The sequence below is a fragment of the Onychostruthus taczanowskii genome, unplaced genomic scaffold (assembly GCF_017590055.1).
Source record: "Onychostruthus taczanowskii isolate IOZ18803 unplaced genomic scaffold, ASM1759005v1 scaffold27, whole genome shotgun sequence".
NCBI classification, from domain to species: domain Eukaryota; kingdom Metazoa; phylum Chordata; class Aves; order Passeriformes; family Passeridae; genus Onychostruthus; species Onychostruthus taczanowskii.
Window position 1 is genome coordinate 3,486,801 of NW_024500017.1, and position 16,976 is coordinate 3,503,776.

Below are 16,976 nucleotides of genomic sequence, written 5' to 3' on the forward strand. Positions count from 1 at the left end.
ACTGTTGAAAAGGACAGACAAAAGTTCATCCATATAGCTTGAACATTAACAAACTCAGGTTGGACACAGCAGGAACCTTATAAAAAGGGTCCAAATATCTTTTCAGTCATTTCAGTAGTCACAAAGGTTTATCAAGTATTTATAGGGAAAAACACCTTTGGACAGCAGCTCTCACTGGACTTGTTCCTTCCATTGCTGTCCATTTCTTTGTCAAAAGCAAATTAAACCCCCAATCACATCAAATTTTGCAGTCAGCATTTTCAATGAGAGTTCTATACATTTCCAGAGGCTACATTTCAATCCAGAGTAGTAAGACTGAATCCCTGAGGCTTTTTGCTTGCCTTTACTCACAACGTGCTTTACCTGGGTTGATCAGGTAGAGAGGAGACATTCACACTGAAAACACTGAAGTCTTGTTCAGACTGAGATGCCTCCTCACACTGACCAAATGAGCAAGACAGATCTGCACTGCAAAGCCCTTCTTGTATTTCAAGAAGCTTATACTTCATTAGCAGCTCTGCATATCCCTAGCAAACATGGGATTATTTAAAAAATATCTGACCTGAGCAGTTACTACCACTTCTACAATAGTAAAAAACAAGACTAAAAACAGCAAATAAAGATGGCTTTAACTTGTACTATAAAATTTAGGACTATTTTGACTAATTTGTCTGGCAGAAATTTTTTCCATAGTAATGAGTTTCTGTAACTCCCATGGATGGTCCATCTGCCTCATCAATCAGCTTCTAGTTTTGAGAAACTGTCTGGCTTTTGCCTACCGAATGTCCTTCTCCATACAGTCCTCTCTTCACCTAATGTAAATTTGCACAGTTCCCCCAACACATCACTTGGAACCAGCTGAAAATGCAGTCAAATTTTCACATTAATACAATCTGCTGCTTATGTTGCAACCTAGTAAATACTGCTGGCAACCTGCTTAGCAAGTAAATTCAAGATTTTGCCAGCTCTGTTCCTCAAACCTGTCTGTCTAATGGCCACCAAATCAGCACCACTCACATAGAGCAAAGAAGCCCAGTAAAACTGTCAGGACCTTTTCTATTTCAGTACAAGTCACATCAATTTATCACAAACCTCCTGTAAGGCTGAAATCCCAAAGTACTTAACTGAAGTAGTATTAGTGTCCAGCTAGCTGCTTCTGTTGGTCAGCATCAAAAAGCAGCACCAAGCAATTCCAAACATGCTGTGCCAAAAGGCAGGCCGGTATTGAGCTGTGGAGTGTGCTGTAAACTGCTGCTACTGATGAGCTGCACCCAGAGCTTTGTGCACAAAGCTCAGACAGACACAGGCAGCAGGGCCTGGCAGACAGACACACACCTGTACCTGCAGGTCCCTCCAGTGAGTTCCTTGTCTTTCTAGCCTCTTGTTATAAATGACCACTAATCATGAATCAGTTAAACAAAAACCCGGCTCCTTACAAGATACAAATTTTACAATCAAGTCTTTGTTAAAGCAGTGGGCCGTGCCCAACAGCTGGACAGGATAAGTGACAGCCCAGCAGCAAGGAAGTGGACATTGAGCCAGGTCAAGAGGGCAGGAAGGGCAGAGCAAAGGGGACACAGGTGTGGAAAGTGCATAGAGGCAGAAGGGGATAAAGTGTTCAGAGGAGAAGCATCCATTTTAATTTGTAACTGTGACTTGTCAGGCTTTTGCCTTTTTACCTCCTTAGAATTATTATTAGCAAGAAAACTTAAGGTAATGGCATTCCCGAGACAACTATCCCTGACCATCTCTAGCTAGACAATGGGGTAGTCATCCCATGGCATCAAGCCAATTACTAGTATAACCCATTCACTGTCTCCAGAAATAATTAAAAAATTCCCAAAACTAAAGCCAAAGAAGAACACAGAAAAAGTATGTTTTCTGAGACAGGCTACTACACTTCACATACATCTCTCTAACAAACTTTAGCTGTAAGATGGTATAAAGTCTTGTACAGCAACAGAAATATATCAAGAAATCCAACTGAGTAACTCAGCAATTTCATGTCTGGAATCAAACCAAACTCATAATTTGGTTGAAGACCAAAAAAAAATCTTGAATGTAGAGAGAAGAGACCCCTTAGTTCTTTACAGAACAGAAAGACTAAGCCCAGAATAAGAAATTCTCATCTTCTATGGGTTGAGTGTGCCTTCTGAGACCCTCATCCCACTAGGATATGTATGTAATTAAGGTTTTTTCAGCTAAAAAACTTCCTTTTTCCTTTTTTTTACCGTTTTCCTACTGGAAACTATTTATTTTATGTATGACAATATTCACTTACCATCTCTTATCTTACAGACTTTAGCAAATGCTGTAAACAGTTTCTTTTACACCTGCTCTTCAGGAGACAGACTGCATGTCATCACTATGCTAGACAGACCTTGGTGTTTCAGTAATGCAAAGTTCAGCCTTTATAACAGCAACAAGATTTCATTATAAAAGGCAGACACAGTGGTTGGAAAGCAAAATTATTTCTGAAGCATTTTCTCATTCTCTTTTAATAAAAGTACACTTGGTACAAGCAGCTCTTGAATTCACACTAGCAACAGAGACTCATTGAAAAATGAACCTATTCAGTGAATAAATAAGGCCAGGTTACCACAAATCCTGTACAGGTATAGATGAACAGGAGAATACTGACACATAAGGGGACTAAGAGAACTATGCAATTAACTTAGAGCAAAATGCATCTTAGTGAACAAAGTAATAAAGGTCAGTAAGTAACATGCATCACCTGCACACGAGAAAACAATTTAAGCAATGGATTAAAATACAAAATAGTAGGTAATTTGTTTTACAAACTAGTAAGTCAATAAGAAGGCTTGTGCAAGCATATACAGACATGCTCTTGAACAGTGAAGAAATCTGGATTTCAAGATTGCGAGGCACACAAAGTTGCACGCAAAGAGGGCGCTACAACAGATAAGAATTGTATGAACAAAAACCAAAGAAAATCTATTGGTAGATAGAGAGGCAGAGACCTAAAATAATTTTCTCTCACAAGGAAAGTATTCACCATATATTACAACTGTCAGTCACCAACCAACTTAGGCAAACTCCAAAACAGGTACCACTGTTTCCCTAAGAATTTTGCATAGAAAATGGAGAGATAAAAAAGAGTAATAACACACCTGGGTATGCAATGAGTCTTCATTAGTTCCACTGATCTTGGAAGAAACTTGTGATGCAGTCACTGAATAGGAAGCAGGATAGTCATGCTTCACCACAAGCTACATTTCTGAGACTGCCTCTTCACAAGTCCTAACAGTACTACTATTCAATTCTATACTCAGCAAACATTATATCAAAAACCATTTTTAAATGCTAACGAGCCTATCCAGCACACAAAGAACAGCTCAGACACAAAGAGGTTAAGTCTTTATTATGGCATCAGAGGTACCACACATGCAGCACAGATCTCTGCCTTTGCCCTACTCATGAAAGCTGGTGTCTGCTGAACATGTGGCACAGAAATGGCTGCAATTTCGCTATGGATCTGGGCTTTATTGCTTGTCCCATGAATGAGGCACAGTCAACAAAATGCAAAGGAAAATAACTTTATTCATCTTCACTAGCATAACTAGTTTGAAATTTGGCAGTTGACTTATGTTCTCAGTCCTGGCTTTCTCTCAACTGCCTAAAAGTTACCTCCTTTATCACTGTTCAAGGGTATCCCTTCCCTTGTACACTTAACTGAAGAGTCTGGAAATGCCTTCTTTCCTTCCCCCAGTAAAATTCTTCACCTCCTACTGCTTGCTCATACCACTGTATCCTACTCACTCTAGTATCCCAGATGATTTGTGTAGCAACAAACTGTCAGCCGAGAGCATGCAGAGGACAATCTGAAAGAAAGCTTCTATTGATGCACATTACAATTCTCTTTCTTTATGTTTATGAAACAACATTATTAAAAGTCTCTTTCTTGCTTTTACTAGGTTATTTGCAGAGAAGAAAAATCAACTCAAGCAAAATCCCCTCTGGGAGAAGAAAATAATTTTTTTTTTTTTTGAAAAGAGCCACAAAGACAGGGCAGGGGCGAGCAAAGGAGTGGGGAGATGGAGGGAAGTAATAACCTGAATGTTCAGCTGAAGAACAGGAGCTAGCACATCATATAGAGATGGACAGGGCTGCACTAAAGACCAGCTGAAATCCACACTGTCTTCCTCACACTCTTATTTCTGTCAATCACATACTCCCTGCAAGCATATTAGATCCTGTAATTGAATGCAGGTCTCACTTCAGCCCAAGTTCAGACCCCTGCACACCTCCTTGCTTCATCCAGGAGGAGCACAAACTAGGGTAGATTTTACTGGTTCAAGTCATAAAGCTGCTCTTTAATGCTAAGTTTACCTTATGCTGCACACAGAACATGCAACTATTCACAGCAACTGCCTCACTCTTTATGTAGTCCTTGTGCAACAGGACACTTCTGGAGAGAGAAGGAGGATCCTACACAAAGGTGAGGGAACATAAAACCTACTCAAGGCAGAAGCCACTAAGGCTGACATCTGTAGATCTAATCTGCTTCAGGTTTTCCTGAATGTCGCTCTCAGACCATACTTCACCTCATTTAGAGAGGTCAGTACAGGTGTTTCCAACCCTACCTGCTGTGGAGAATCTGTATTTTCCAGGATGGCATTTCTACAGTTAATGCCAAATGCCAGGTCCCTCCTTCCCCAAATCCCATTGATCAGACATGGCACACAGTTCCTCTTTCAGAACAGTATCAGTTCTCATACACTAAGAAAAAGAAAGCTACTTGTATTTACGCATCATGACCCTGCCTGTTAATATTTTTATAGCTCAGTGCCTAATTCCCCATCGCCTCTCTGTTTCTGGGTTGTCCTGACCAAATTTCCCTCTCAGCTACTCAATGCAAATCAAATTCTTGTGGTGAGTGGAATTGTTCTGGACACACAGCAGATGAGCTAGACTTTGTCATCGAAGTCATCAAGCTGGGTCAGACTAGAAGTCTAGCCCTTTATGTCACTGCTTAAGGAACAGCCTGAGAGCCGGGCATACATTAATTCATACATCCTTGGCACATTAGGAATGATCCCCAAGGTTAAAAGTGCACTTGGGGAACTCTTGTGTTATATGAAAAACTATTTATGTTTTTAATTTAAAGCGCTAAACCCTACAGCTTCATTGCTCTGCCTTGTGACCTAGTTCCTTTTTCCACCTTCTCCATACCATTCATCAAGGCCTAAGGATTCTCTCCATGGTCATCTCTTTTCCAGGCTAAAGAATCAGAATCTTTGTAACTTGCTCATCTCTTTTCCAAGCTGAAGAATGATAGTATCCGTAACCTGCCTTCAGAGAACACACCATGTCTCTGACTGTTCTTTTCTGTATTCTTTCCAGTCCTCTCCTTTTAGGGTGTGGCAAGCAAAAGCAGCAGGGAGCATTCCCAATACAAGAGAACTATGCAATGATACAGAAACAAAGACCTCCCTTGCCTTGTTCAGAGCTCTCCTCATAGTTCTTGAGATCTTATTTGCTATTTTGACCAGCACAAACCAGACAGCTACAGAAGACATCAAAATTGCTCAATTTTTTAGTTCTTTTGCCTTTGCCACCTTCCAGAACTACTCCCTCTACATTCTCTGCATGTTTTGAGCAGATAATTGAGGGCTGACCTGTTCAATTGTTAATCTGCAAGGGTAAATACCTGTACCCACTTAAAGGCAACTGCTTTCATGACAAATAACCCACAACAGGATTGCTCAATTTTAAACTCTGAGTATCTCTTGCTCACAGAAAGGAGCATTGCATTAGAGATCACACAGTCTGGACAAAAGGAGACACAGTCAAGAGACAAAACAGGGCACAAGAGGGTAAAGCCATCTCAATCAGGACAACAGAGAAAACTGACTCCAAAACCAGGCACAGTATCCCAACAGACCCAAAGACTCAATACTGAGTGAACTGGAAAGCAGCCTTTTAACAGTTCTACTACCTCTGCAAACTAGCTGTATTACTTTCAGAGACCAATGGGCAAAACAAAAACCTACAGTGCTCCACAGACACTGAGTTCTGCACCCACCAGCAAGCCCACACAGATGTTTTGGAAAGAAACCTCTCCATGCTTATCAGCTCAACAACAGCACCAGCCTGCAACTCTGACACCATCCAGCTACAGTGCCTTGCTCTGAGCCTGTCCCTGCTGTTCTCCTGCCATAGCCCTTGCAGCACAGCAACACTGCGAAGCACTAGAGTGGCTGTAAGCAGCTTGCCCTGACCTCACACACTCAGCTGTAAACAAGAGGAACAAAACTACACAACCTCCTTGGAGGCTGACTGCCATGCTTGGACATAACAGAAAGAAAGAAAAAAAAAACCTCCAAAACCCCTCGAGAACAGTTCTACTTTATAGTTTCCACTTAAGCAGTAAACATGAGCTCTTACAATGTCACTACAGGTTTTGTCAATACTTTCCAGTAGTACATTAGGAAATGCATCCAAAGTCTAACTCTTGTCATTTGCTCATTTGCATTCCCTTCTGGTGGAGAAAGCACACAAACTTTCAAAGCATTACTCCTTCCATTTACCTACATATCACCACCACCTGACAAGTCTTAACCTTATGATGGTATTCAACTGTACTGAACCAGTAAATTTGTATTAATCAATGTCCTCCTTGAGCTTCTAAGTCTTCCAAATATTTTAAAGGGTAAGGTCAAACACTCAAGGTACTGTATCTAAACTGGCCGACATGAAAGTATTTCTGAGTTTTCAGAAACACTCTTATCCTACAACCAAATTTCAGCCAAAGGAAACACAGTGTCACATCAAGTCTATACTTGTTACCTTGATTCCTGCCTAATATGGGTTTAAGTGTGAAAGCAGGGAGGGTAAAATGATCACATAACTTCCATAATAACCACCATCCACTCAAGCTGAAAACACCCATTTCAGGGCGATTCTTTGTTGCCACAGCTTCATTTTGGGGCCTCCAATTCCCATAAAGGAGTGCACCTTCTGAACTTCAGCTCACAGTCTCGCTTTCAAATGCAGCAACATAGATTGGAAAGCTCTAAGCAGTGGTTCAAAGCAGAGAAGCACACACAACCATGAAGCTGTACGTACAATGTGGGGCTGGGCAGGAGGTTGAGCTGTTTTCAAGCAAGAAATAAGATGCTACAGCCCAACAAGACTGCCACATGAATGTGCATAGGAGATCTACCTTCCAGTCTGGAATCTCGTAACTGCTGATGCATTTTTGCAATAAATGGTCAGAAAGTGACACACAGAACTCAAGATCAAAGGGTGATGTTCAAATCTTATGCCTCACTGTCCAATACACGTCCAGCAATGGTGTTATCCATCTCCTGTGCTATGACCCAATGTGACTGCTTCAACTGGAGAGTTGAAATGAGATGTCTTTCTCAGTCCTGCTTCCAGCTGGCAGCTATTTCCGAGCCACATGTCTGAATCCCTCAGGCTAACAAGTGGTTAGAAATTACTGAAGAAACCAAAAACATGACGGAAGCATGTGCTATTTTTGAATCACAGAGCTTGTTACTTCTTTGCTCCATAGGCAAGTAAGTGTGCTGAAATACCATCTACTGGATCACATTCCCTGGAAACTTAGATATGGAGACATAGCCAGTCTGAACTCAAATTGGGTGTAGACATAAGATGAAGCTGAGTAACTGAATACCTGTCAGAAGAGTTGTACTTTTGGGCACACCCTGGAACAGCATGATAGGTACCTACACTGAAAGCTGCTTCAAAGCTGTCCTCTGGGTGATCCTGAACTTGCTTTGACATTCTTGGCAGAGTTAGCATAGCACATCTATGAGCTCACCATATTTCAAGTCTCTGAAGAAACACATGGCAGCATTCAATATCCATGGAGTTGCTAGGCACTGCAGGCGTTCAACCAAGGTACACCACATAGCTGAAATCCACAGGATCACTCTGACAGAAGTTGGTTACAAGCTGCAAATAACTTCAGTCCTGCAGCAGTTAACCTGGAAGCCACTCCACAGAATGCCCTAACCTCCTTTGAGTCTTAGTCTCCTTAAGGATTACCAAGGGGTAAGGCCAGTCATTGTCATGTCAGCAAGGCTCCTCTTCTTAGTAAAACGTACTATTCCATAGGAAGATCCAGGGTCTCAGTAGCACAAGCCCACTACAGAAGAGCCATAGGAGACTGGAAGTTTACATAAACTTCCAGGAGGAGACCTGCAACAAATCTATGTGGCACTTTCCAAAGCCTATACACAGTAAGAAAGGTGTTAAACCAAACTTCATTAAACACTTACCACGAAAGACCTCCATGATATAATTAGCACTTTTCTTTGCAAAGGAATCTCAAAAACACCACAGATCAGAGCTGCAAGGAATCCAACAGAACTGTGTGGGATCACCTGCATGCAGACATCATCTGATGGGTGCTGTCAGTCTCTCACCTTCCTGTGCAACAAACACTGGAGGGGGGGAAAGAAATCACCATTTATCCCTTTTCCCCTTTACCTCTGCTGCACAAGAGCAAACTGAAAAAAATAAAAATGAGAACACTGTTGCAGAGATCAAAAGCCTTTTTCTACTGGCTCTGACCTAGTTCTTTCATTCTTACTAGAAGGAGAAAAAGCACTTAAAGGAACATTGTCAAAACTGTTGAGTCTAAAAATAGACTTACCTTGGCAGTGCTGCCATCTCAACAGGCTCATATTAAGGAGCGCAAACTCACTTTCCTCATACACACACACCAATCCTTTCATCAATCTGGAAGCACTGGCACTATACAGGCCAAAGTACCTCCCAGTCCCCATAAACTCTTCTGGGACACTAAAGTATGTATTATATATAAATGGCGAAGAACGGCAGTATTCTCCAAATTTCTACTTCACATATGCAAGTCTACCACTGTCAGCTATCCCAGTAAAAAAGTTTGGATATTATCCTTAAGTAGAACATTAAGATGGACATTTATTGACATAGTTAAACCTCAGCACACCATGCTAAGACAGCTTTAAAATAATCAGATTTGAGGAAGATTTCAGCAATTTTTTAGATAAAATTAATTTTTCAAAGATTTTCCAAAAAGTATAAGCTACAAAATATTTCCACCTTAGCTCCACAGAGCATTTCTGAAAGGAAAAACAAAACAAAGACTCTGGGTTCACGGCTGAAGCTGACAAACAGGCAGTTTCCATAGAACAATAGCCCTGGTGTAGCTGGTGGGGCAGCGGATGTTGGCTCCGGTCAGGAACTCGGTGCTGCAGGATCCCTGCCTCCCTTGTGCCGCAGGGACCTTCCCGCTCCCCACCAGCTGCATCCCAGAGCCACTCGTGAGTCTGCACAAGAAACCAGTTGGCCCAACCATTCAAAGGCCTTGCATCACTCCATAAAAAAAGCCCAGGAAGTTCATCCTAGCCAGGCTCCCAGCTGACTGCTGCAGAGACTGGAGCCACACAACTTCAGTTCAAACCTTATTTCCAAGCTTCCAAAACTGTTGTACAGCAGGTTATGTCCTCAAGATTGCAAGCTGCAAACCAGGAAAGCATGTTTCCAAAGAAAACAAATAAATCAAACAAACAGAAAACAAAAAAATCCCAACTGTCTGCTCTTCCAGAGTCCAGGACATTTATCTACAAAACTATCTATTTAGAAGATTCAATGGCAACTCTACTTTAGACTAAAGCAGGGCCTGTACACTGTGATGATCAGAGTCATGAGGAACAAGTAACCTCTCAGCTTTCCAAACAGAAGCCATAATGCCTCGTGTTCCTTGCCAGAAGTCACAGTCCAGGAACAGAACACAGCTCACACCTAGGGCTCCAACAAGGCAGAAGACTCATTAAGAGAAAAGCAAGCTTTTAAGCACAATCACACAAAGAAACATGGTTCCATAAAATGATGGATAATAAAAGGCCTGAAATGTGAATGCATTACAAACACACAAAGCAGTCATGGCCACATGGCTACTTGTGCTGAAACAGTCATAGTGCTGTGCTAGTGTGAGGGCAACAGAATCAGGCAAAGGCAAGAAAGTTGAGGGAGAAAAAAACAAAATGGGAGGAATGCAGAACATACAGACAAGAATGCCTGTTCTGACACACCACAGCAGGATGCATCCTGGGGGAAGGAAATGGGAAGAAGGAGTTAAAGAAAAAAATTCCATCTCAGGAGAAGGGAAAGGCACTGCTTCCCAAAGCTTTAGCAGAGCTTTCCTTCATTAATATTTACAAAGCTTTTAGAGATTCTCAGATGGAGGGCACTGCAGATATGACAGGAATTATTACAGACCTGAAAAGATCTAGCGAACAGACTGAGAAAGACTTCAAGTAAATAAAGTGGGATGGCATTAGTGAGCACACTGAAACAGGGGTTGCTGCTGGCATATGAACCATCTGGTGCATGGCAGTCCATTTCATTTACTTACTTACCCACTACTGGGCACGCATGCCCAGTTCATGTCCTTATGCTTTTGCCACCAAAGTAATGCTTTTACTCAGGACCACTACCTTCTTTCTTTGTATCATTCCAGTCTTCAAAACTGCCATTCAGTAAAGCAGCCTGTGCCTAAGAAATGCTTGCCTTAGGGAGAGGCTTACACTTAGGATGAACAACTTGGGATGGGACAGACACCTTTTGAGACACAGTGGTCTTATTTACCTTTATTTGAATTTGCATAGGAAGCTGTTTTTCAGCAATGTAAAGCTCCCCACTGCCTCCAGGATGTTTAAGTTTTTGCTGGACTATCATTTGCACTGTTCACTTGGGTACTCAGCAAAAGACAGCTTCAGCATGATTTTCAGCAATAAAGCAAGTGTGTCTGACGGAACTGTAGATTTCAGCATAACTAAGAAACAAAACTCATGGTAGTCACAAGATGAACACACAAAAATACTGTCATATACTAAATTAAGCACAGGAGACACTAAATTAAGCACAGGAGAAGGGGTCAGATGGCTGGTTTATACAGGATTCTTACATTTTCTCAAGGGCACCAAATGAAGCAAGATGAGGCACTAATCCCAGGACCGTCACTGCCTCAGTCTAAAGCTTTAGAGTGAACCTTGGAAGCAGACAGTGGGAAAGCAGATTTGCCTTCTCTCATGCACCTGTCTCCTCCAACTTCCCAAAAAACTCAATGTAAACGGAACACACGGCCAATGTCAGAAGGCTAAAGGGAGCTCAGCATTTACTGAAGACCTAGCAAAGCATCCACCTGTCAAGGTCTTGATAGCTATCGCCTCTAGTTACCGGGGTACTTCCCCAGAGCCGGGTACCTTATGAACACCTCACAGCTCCGGCTGCCCAGGAGCTGAGCATCTCGGCCCTTTGGCTTCTCCATCGCTCTCAGGGAAGGAGGGGCCGAGCACAGCTCTGCGCCCACGCCGGGCACGCTGGAGCTCCGTGGGCATCGCGGTCTCGGGGCACTTCGGGGATCTGGACAGCAGCAAGGGACGGCGGCGTCTCGGCGTCCGCGGGAGACCGACCGGCGGCGGGGCGGGGGAGGCGCCCGGGGCTGAGCGCGGGGCCGGGGCCGCTCCGGAGGGAGGCGGCGCAGGTCGGCCGCCCTTGCCGGGAGAGGCGGCACCTCCGGGCCCGCCGGGAAGTTGCCGATCGAAGCCTCCGGGCAGCCCCTGCCGCCTACCCCGCCGCGGGCGGGGGCGGCAGCCGCGGCCCGGCTCCAGGGCACCTGGCCCGGGGCAGCCGCGGCGCTGCGGCGAACGGGCCGAGGTGAGCGGGGGCCGGGGATGCCCCGCGGCGAGGCCGAGGCAGCGGGCGGCTGTGTGGCCCCGCCGGCGGACACTGCTGTCCCGCCGGACCGGACCGGACCGGGGCGGCCCCGCCACAGCGCAGGTGAGTGCCCGGGGGAGGAGACAGGGGAGGGACCCCGGGGGCGGCGGGCAGGGGACGCGAAGCCCTTACCTTCCACCGCCATCCTCCCGGCCTCGCATAGTGCGCCGGCCGCCGACCCGGCCCCGGCGGCGCTGCCCCGGCCGCCCCCCCGCCCGCGCGGGCTCCGCTCATCTGCAGCCGCGGCGATCAACCTGCAGCGCTCGCTGACAGCGGGCGGGGCCGCGCCGCGGATCCCTGGGAAACGTAGTCCCGGGAAACGGGAGTCCGGCCAGGCATCGGCGTTCCCTGCCACCGGCGCGGGGCCCCGGGGCTCCTCCGCGTGTGCCCGGCGGGCAGGGAGGGCAGCACTAGGGCCGGCCGTGGACTGGTGCCCGGAGGCTTGTGTGGCAGTGGGACAGCGCCGGCACCCTGCCCCAGGAGGCTTCATTTCACAGCTCTGGGATGTTTCCCTCCAGGATTTCAGTGATGTCAGACATGCAGGCTGACGGCTCCAGGATAAGCCCGACCTGTCCCCGTCCCACCCCACCGCACTCCCTGGCCGGCCGGAGGAGTTTGTCCACAGGGAAAGAAAAAGGCACACACAGCACTCACCATCGAGTCAGGCCCTCAGTTTTTGTCCGTCTTACCCACTCTGACAGGTCTTACAACAAATCCCAAAAACGAAGGAGATCAGGGACACAGTAGCCGAGCCATTGCTTCAGATCCCCAGAAATCTTACACCAAACACTCTGCCACCCTTGAGATCTGCCCTGGAAAACAGCTGTGGGCTTGTGCACTTTGCAGTTTTATTTTGAGATATCAGAAAGGTTTTGAAGATTGAGGGGTTTTCCATTCAGAAGTAGACATTTTTTTTCATTTTAAGTGTATCAGTAAATATTAACTACTCCCAAACAGTCTATGAGTTACTCTACTCACCAAAGTTATGTCATTAAAATCAAGAGGACAGCAGCAAAGGGTATACAAGGGCAAACCCAGATAGGGCATGAAAACAGTGCCACATGTTCTTTTTGCTAGCAGGGCTATTGTGGCTAATAAGTGTTATTTTTGACAGGTTATTTTTGCAAAACAAACCTCAAATTAGAGTGCAAGAATATACAATATGCAAAGGAATATGGTCTTCAAAAACCCCAGGAATTTTGACATCCTTCAAATATCTAAATTAATTAAAAATTGGATCTTCATTTATTTTATGAAGGAAACTCAGAAGCCCAACTTTTTCCATAAGCCTTCTAATAACCAGCTTTGCCCTGAAGACCTGACTTGTTTGCTCTCACAAGCACCTGAACTATTACCCTTTGTGTTGTACATGAGTCCAGATACAAGTGACCTGGAGCAGCAGCCTTGTTGTTCATGTGTTTGCAAAGTGGTAGGCATACTCACAGTGCATTATAAGTAAAAAAATTGAGAGGATATGCTGGTCCTCCCGAGTGCAATACAGTCACACACCTGATCCCATATGCTGGCAGAATGGACTGATGCTCACATGCTTTTTGTGGAGAAAGTAGGATTTTCACAGATATCCCAGTTTTCAAATATATATAATATGCACATACAGCCTTCAATGCCTAATAAGCTTCTGTGATTTTGATAACATTTTGTATTAAACTCATGTTTTCAAATATTAGTCATTTATTTGACTGTGACAACATCTGGAGTTATGTTGGAGTAATTACCTGGCTAATGCGTATGTGAAGCAGTGCTTTCTTGTTTGGAATGAGCTGGGAGCCATAGAGGGAATACATCAAGGCTCAGAGTTAAAAGTGGCATGGTCATGGAGCACTGGAGTCCTATCCCCATTAGTATGCTGAATTTCTGACTAGTAACTACATTTCAGTTCTGGACCCTGAGGACATTCCCAGTGATGGGGGCATCATTTAATCAATTTTACTAAGCCCTTTAGACAACCCTGTAGTTTTTAATTACAACTTCTTGCCTGCTGAAGAACAGCAAAATTATGGCTGTGACTGGATAGCAAATAAGGCATGACAGATGTTAAAAGGTGTACGGTGTGATACCTAATAGCTAGTGAAATGTAATATTAACAGTAACTAAAACCATCAGAAGCTTAACAAATTCTGGTCAAAACTAGACAAATTGTAATTTAGTGTATGTTGTTCTTTAGAGAAAAGAGCCTGTGAATTGATTCAAGGGGTTGTGTGAATTGATTGAATTAATCTATGGCAAACTACAATCTGTTTTGAGAAGAGCTTTCAGAAGCATCCAGTGAGAGTGAGCTAACTTTCTTAAAACACCCTGCTAAATTATAGTGTAGGAAAAGACTGTATTTCTTTCCTCAGAAAGAGCTGTTTCTTGCTGTCTCTGCCTTGCTTTCTTGCTTCTCATTTTACCTTGCCTCACTTCAGAGACATTTCTTGTAAACTTTCTCTTAAAAGTGTAACAAACTTCCTTTAAACAGACTTGGTTTGTCACAGTCACAGTCAGTTTGCTGTGTACTTTGCCCTAGGTCACCAGATGAAAAGGCAATACTGACTAGAGGCTCCTTAGACATTCTAATTATTTCTGAATAGGACTTCTGCCAGCTAACATCTGATGAAAGTACAGTTGATTAATGTCCATCAACAGCATTGCCCTACTGCAAGAGTTCTGAAGTCTAAACAAGGTGTTAGACTTGTATACCTCACATCATCCATCATCATTTTTTAAATTTTTATTCCCCTTTCACCTTTCAGAAATTCAACAGTCATTTAGCTTTAAACAACCCTTGTGCTCCTAAGTCTTTTCTGTAAAACACTGAAATTCTCACTCACTTTCATCTGATGATCCTGTTAACGAGGTACTTCTGCCATATCATTGTGACCCAAGATTTTCAAACATGATTATTTTTGGTGCCCAAACCACATGCACAGGAGAAGTTTTCGGGAACAGTTTAAGAAACATCTGAAAATCGTTGACCTCGAGTCAGGCACCACGTGTGTCTGGCAGTGAAGAGCAGCACAGCCGTGTCTGAATATTTTTGGCTGTGATTTGCTTAGCTGAGTGGGCCTAAACTGTGATGGTGAGATAAAAACCATTAAAAGTTTGTCGTCAAACTCAAGTATGACAGAAACAGGACCACACCATCTGCCTAAAATTTCAGTATCTGGACTCCTATATTGCCTTGCTTATTCCTGGGAAAGAGTACAAGGGAATAGGTGTGTATTTCAAAGGTAACTGATGGTATGTTGAGATTAGGAAAAGGTGTAGGAGGAACATGTGTAGGACTATACAGATTTGATACTGATGGGGAAGGAGAAGTGGGGCTTTCCACTACAGTGCCTCTGCCAGTATGGAGGGCTGTGGATGGAGGGAAGAAAAGGGAAGGGCTGTGGATGGTTCGCGCACACTCTCAGCACACACCCTAGGCCAGGAGCTGCACTTGTTTGCCAATGAAAAACAAGAAAGCTTTGTGGGCATTGCAGTGAAGGAGGTAGGTGGAAATTCAGGTGTGGAAGCAGTGAGTAGAAAATTCCCTTCCAATTCCCCTCCCTTTGTCAGAGTCAGACACATAGCTGAAAAAAGAGCCTGAGGAATAGTGGGTGCCAGATCTGGAGTGAGAGGAGGAGGGTGTGGGTTTCTCTGGATTCTCTTTTTTTCTCTAGGAAGTGTCACTTCCTTAAAAACCTGCTGAGACACATGCAAATACATGAAAGGCACAGGGAGAAAATGCTGGATGCATAGGTGTTTGGTTTGTTTGTTTTTTTAATTAAATTTTTAACCCATGTAAGCATATACTGAGAAAAGGGGAGAAACAGACTTTTGGTATAAGTCCCATGCTCTGATCCATGGAAGCAGATTCTAATGCAAGTGTGGATCCAGGCTTACTACCACAAAATGACCCAAGGTATGGTAGATGTCAAAGTGTAAGGGCTAATGTTCAGAAGGAGTGTTCTGGCATCTGAGAAAGACTTCAGAAAAGCTATTAGGCAAGGAAAATATAGATAAACATGTTTAAAATACATGTAATATGATTTTAAATGTCACTAAAGCAATGAAATTTGGTATTTACTAATGTAATAGCCTAATTACATAATATTCTTTGTGTATACTGTTGCTGAAATGTACTTTGAGTATTGTTTACATTACAGACCTACATTTCCTAATTGTCAAAAATATTTTGCATAATAATCCATAATACTACAGAAAGTGCATTTAGGGATTTGTAGGAGACTCAAAAAAAATCACAAGATGTCTGGAAGGTGTGTTTTATCATTATTGTAGCATTATCATGTGTTTTCTCTGATTTTTTTTCCCGTTATTTATTTATTTTTTAAAATAAATTAAAATATTCTTAAAGAATCATGTCCCCTCTTCTCAATTTTAAGGAAAAAAAATTGTATGTGAGTGTTAAAATACTCAGAAGATTCATAGAATTTTTTGTGTTTCACTTCATTTGATAGAAGGTCAAGGAAGGGAAGTGGGTGGGTTAATATGATCTGTACATGTCTGAGGCAGATGGCACTATATAAAAACATTACTCCTGTTGTAAGTGTGAAGTTAATTCCACTTGCCAATAATACCTATATCTTATGCACAAAGAATTACTTTTGCCATAATCAGATGTTTTAATGGATTATTCCATTCATTGCTTTATGGTAAACTACAGATAATTTTTATACAAATGTGGAAACATGTCACAGATTCTACTCTCAAAGCAAGTTTGTGACAACTCTCCCAGAAATACAGTCCAAAAGCAGCAGCCGGGCTGCAGGCAGAGACCACAGCTGTGAGTGCCCCACATGGCAGCTTTTTGAGTCAAGCTTTTCCACTCATGAATGGGGCGAGGCTGGGAGAAACTGGACATAGACTGAAAAAATAGATGTTCAGGCTATATGTAAGGAAACCCTTTTTCACCTGGTGGACAGTAATTTATAGGAGCAGGCTGGTGCTCAGAAAAGTTTTGCAGCCACCATCCTTGGCGATTCCCAAGCCCCCGCTGGCACAAAGCCATAAACAACCAGCTCGGATCTTGCACCTGATCCTGCTTGGAGTAGGAGATTGGGCTACAGACCTCTTGTGCTTCCTTTCATCATTCTGTGATCTCATTAATGCCTTTAGCTGCCCTGGAGTAGCACTTCTGTCTAAGGTGGTGGATTTACCTTCCTGCTGTCATTAACCTCGAACAGCCTTCCTTTCTTCTGAAATCTAGTGCAAAGCCT

General features: G+C 43.4%; 1 protein-coding gene across 3 annotated transcripts in view; it reads right to left on the bottom strand.

Annotated features, from left to right (window-relative positions):
- Nucleotides 1-12,106, bottom strand: part of SAMD12 (sterile alpha motif domain containing 12) — a 176,265-nt gene extending 164,159 nt beyond the window's left edge. For 2 of the 3 annotated variants that reach the window (XM_041407517.1, XM_041407516.1), the window contains exon 1: nt 11,890-12,106. In XM_041407517.1, coding sequence (XP_041263451.1) covers nt 11,890-11,902 — 13 coding nt within the window. In that variant the 5' untranslated portion in view covers nt 11,903-12,106. The remainder of the gene's footprint in view (nt 1-11,889) is intronic. The other variant, XM_041407518.1, reaches the window with a different exon arrangement.
- Nucleotides 12,107-16,976: the final 4,870 nt, after the last annotated feature.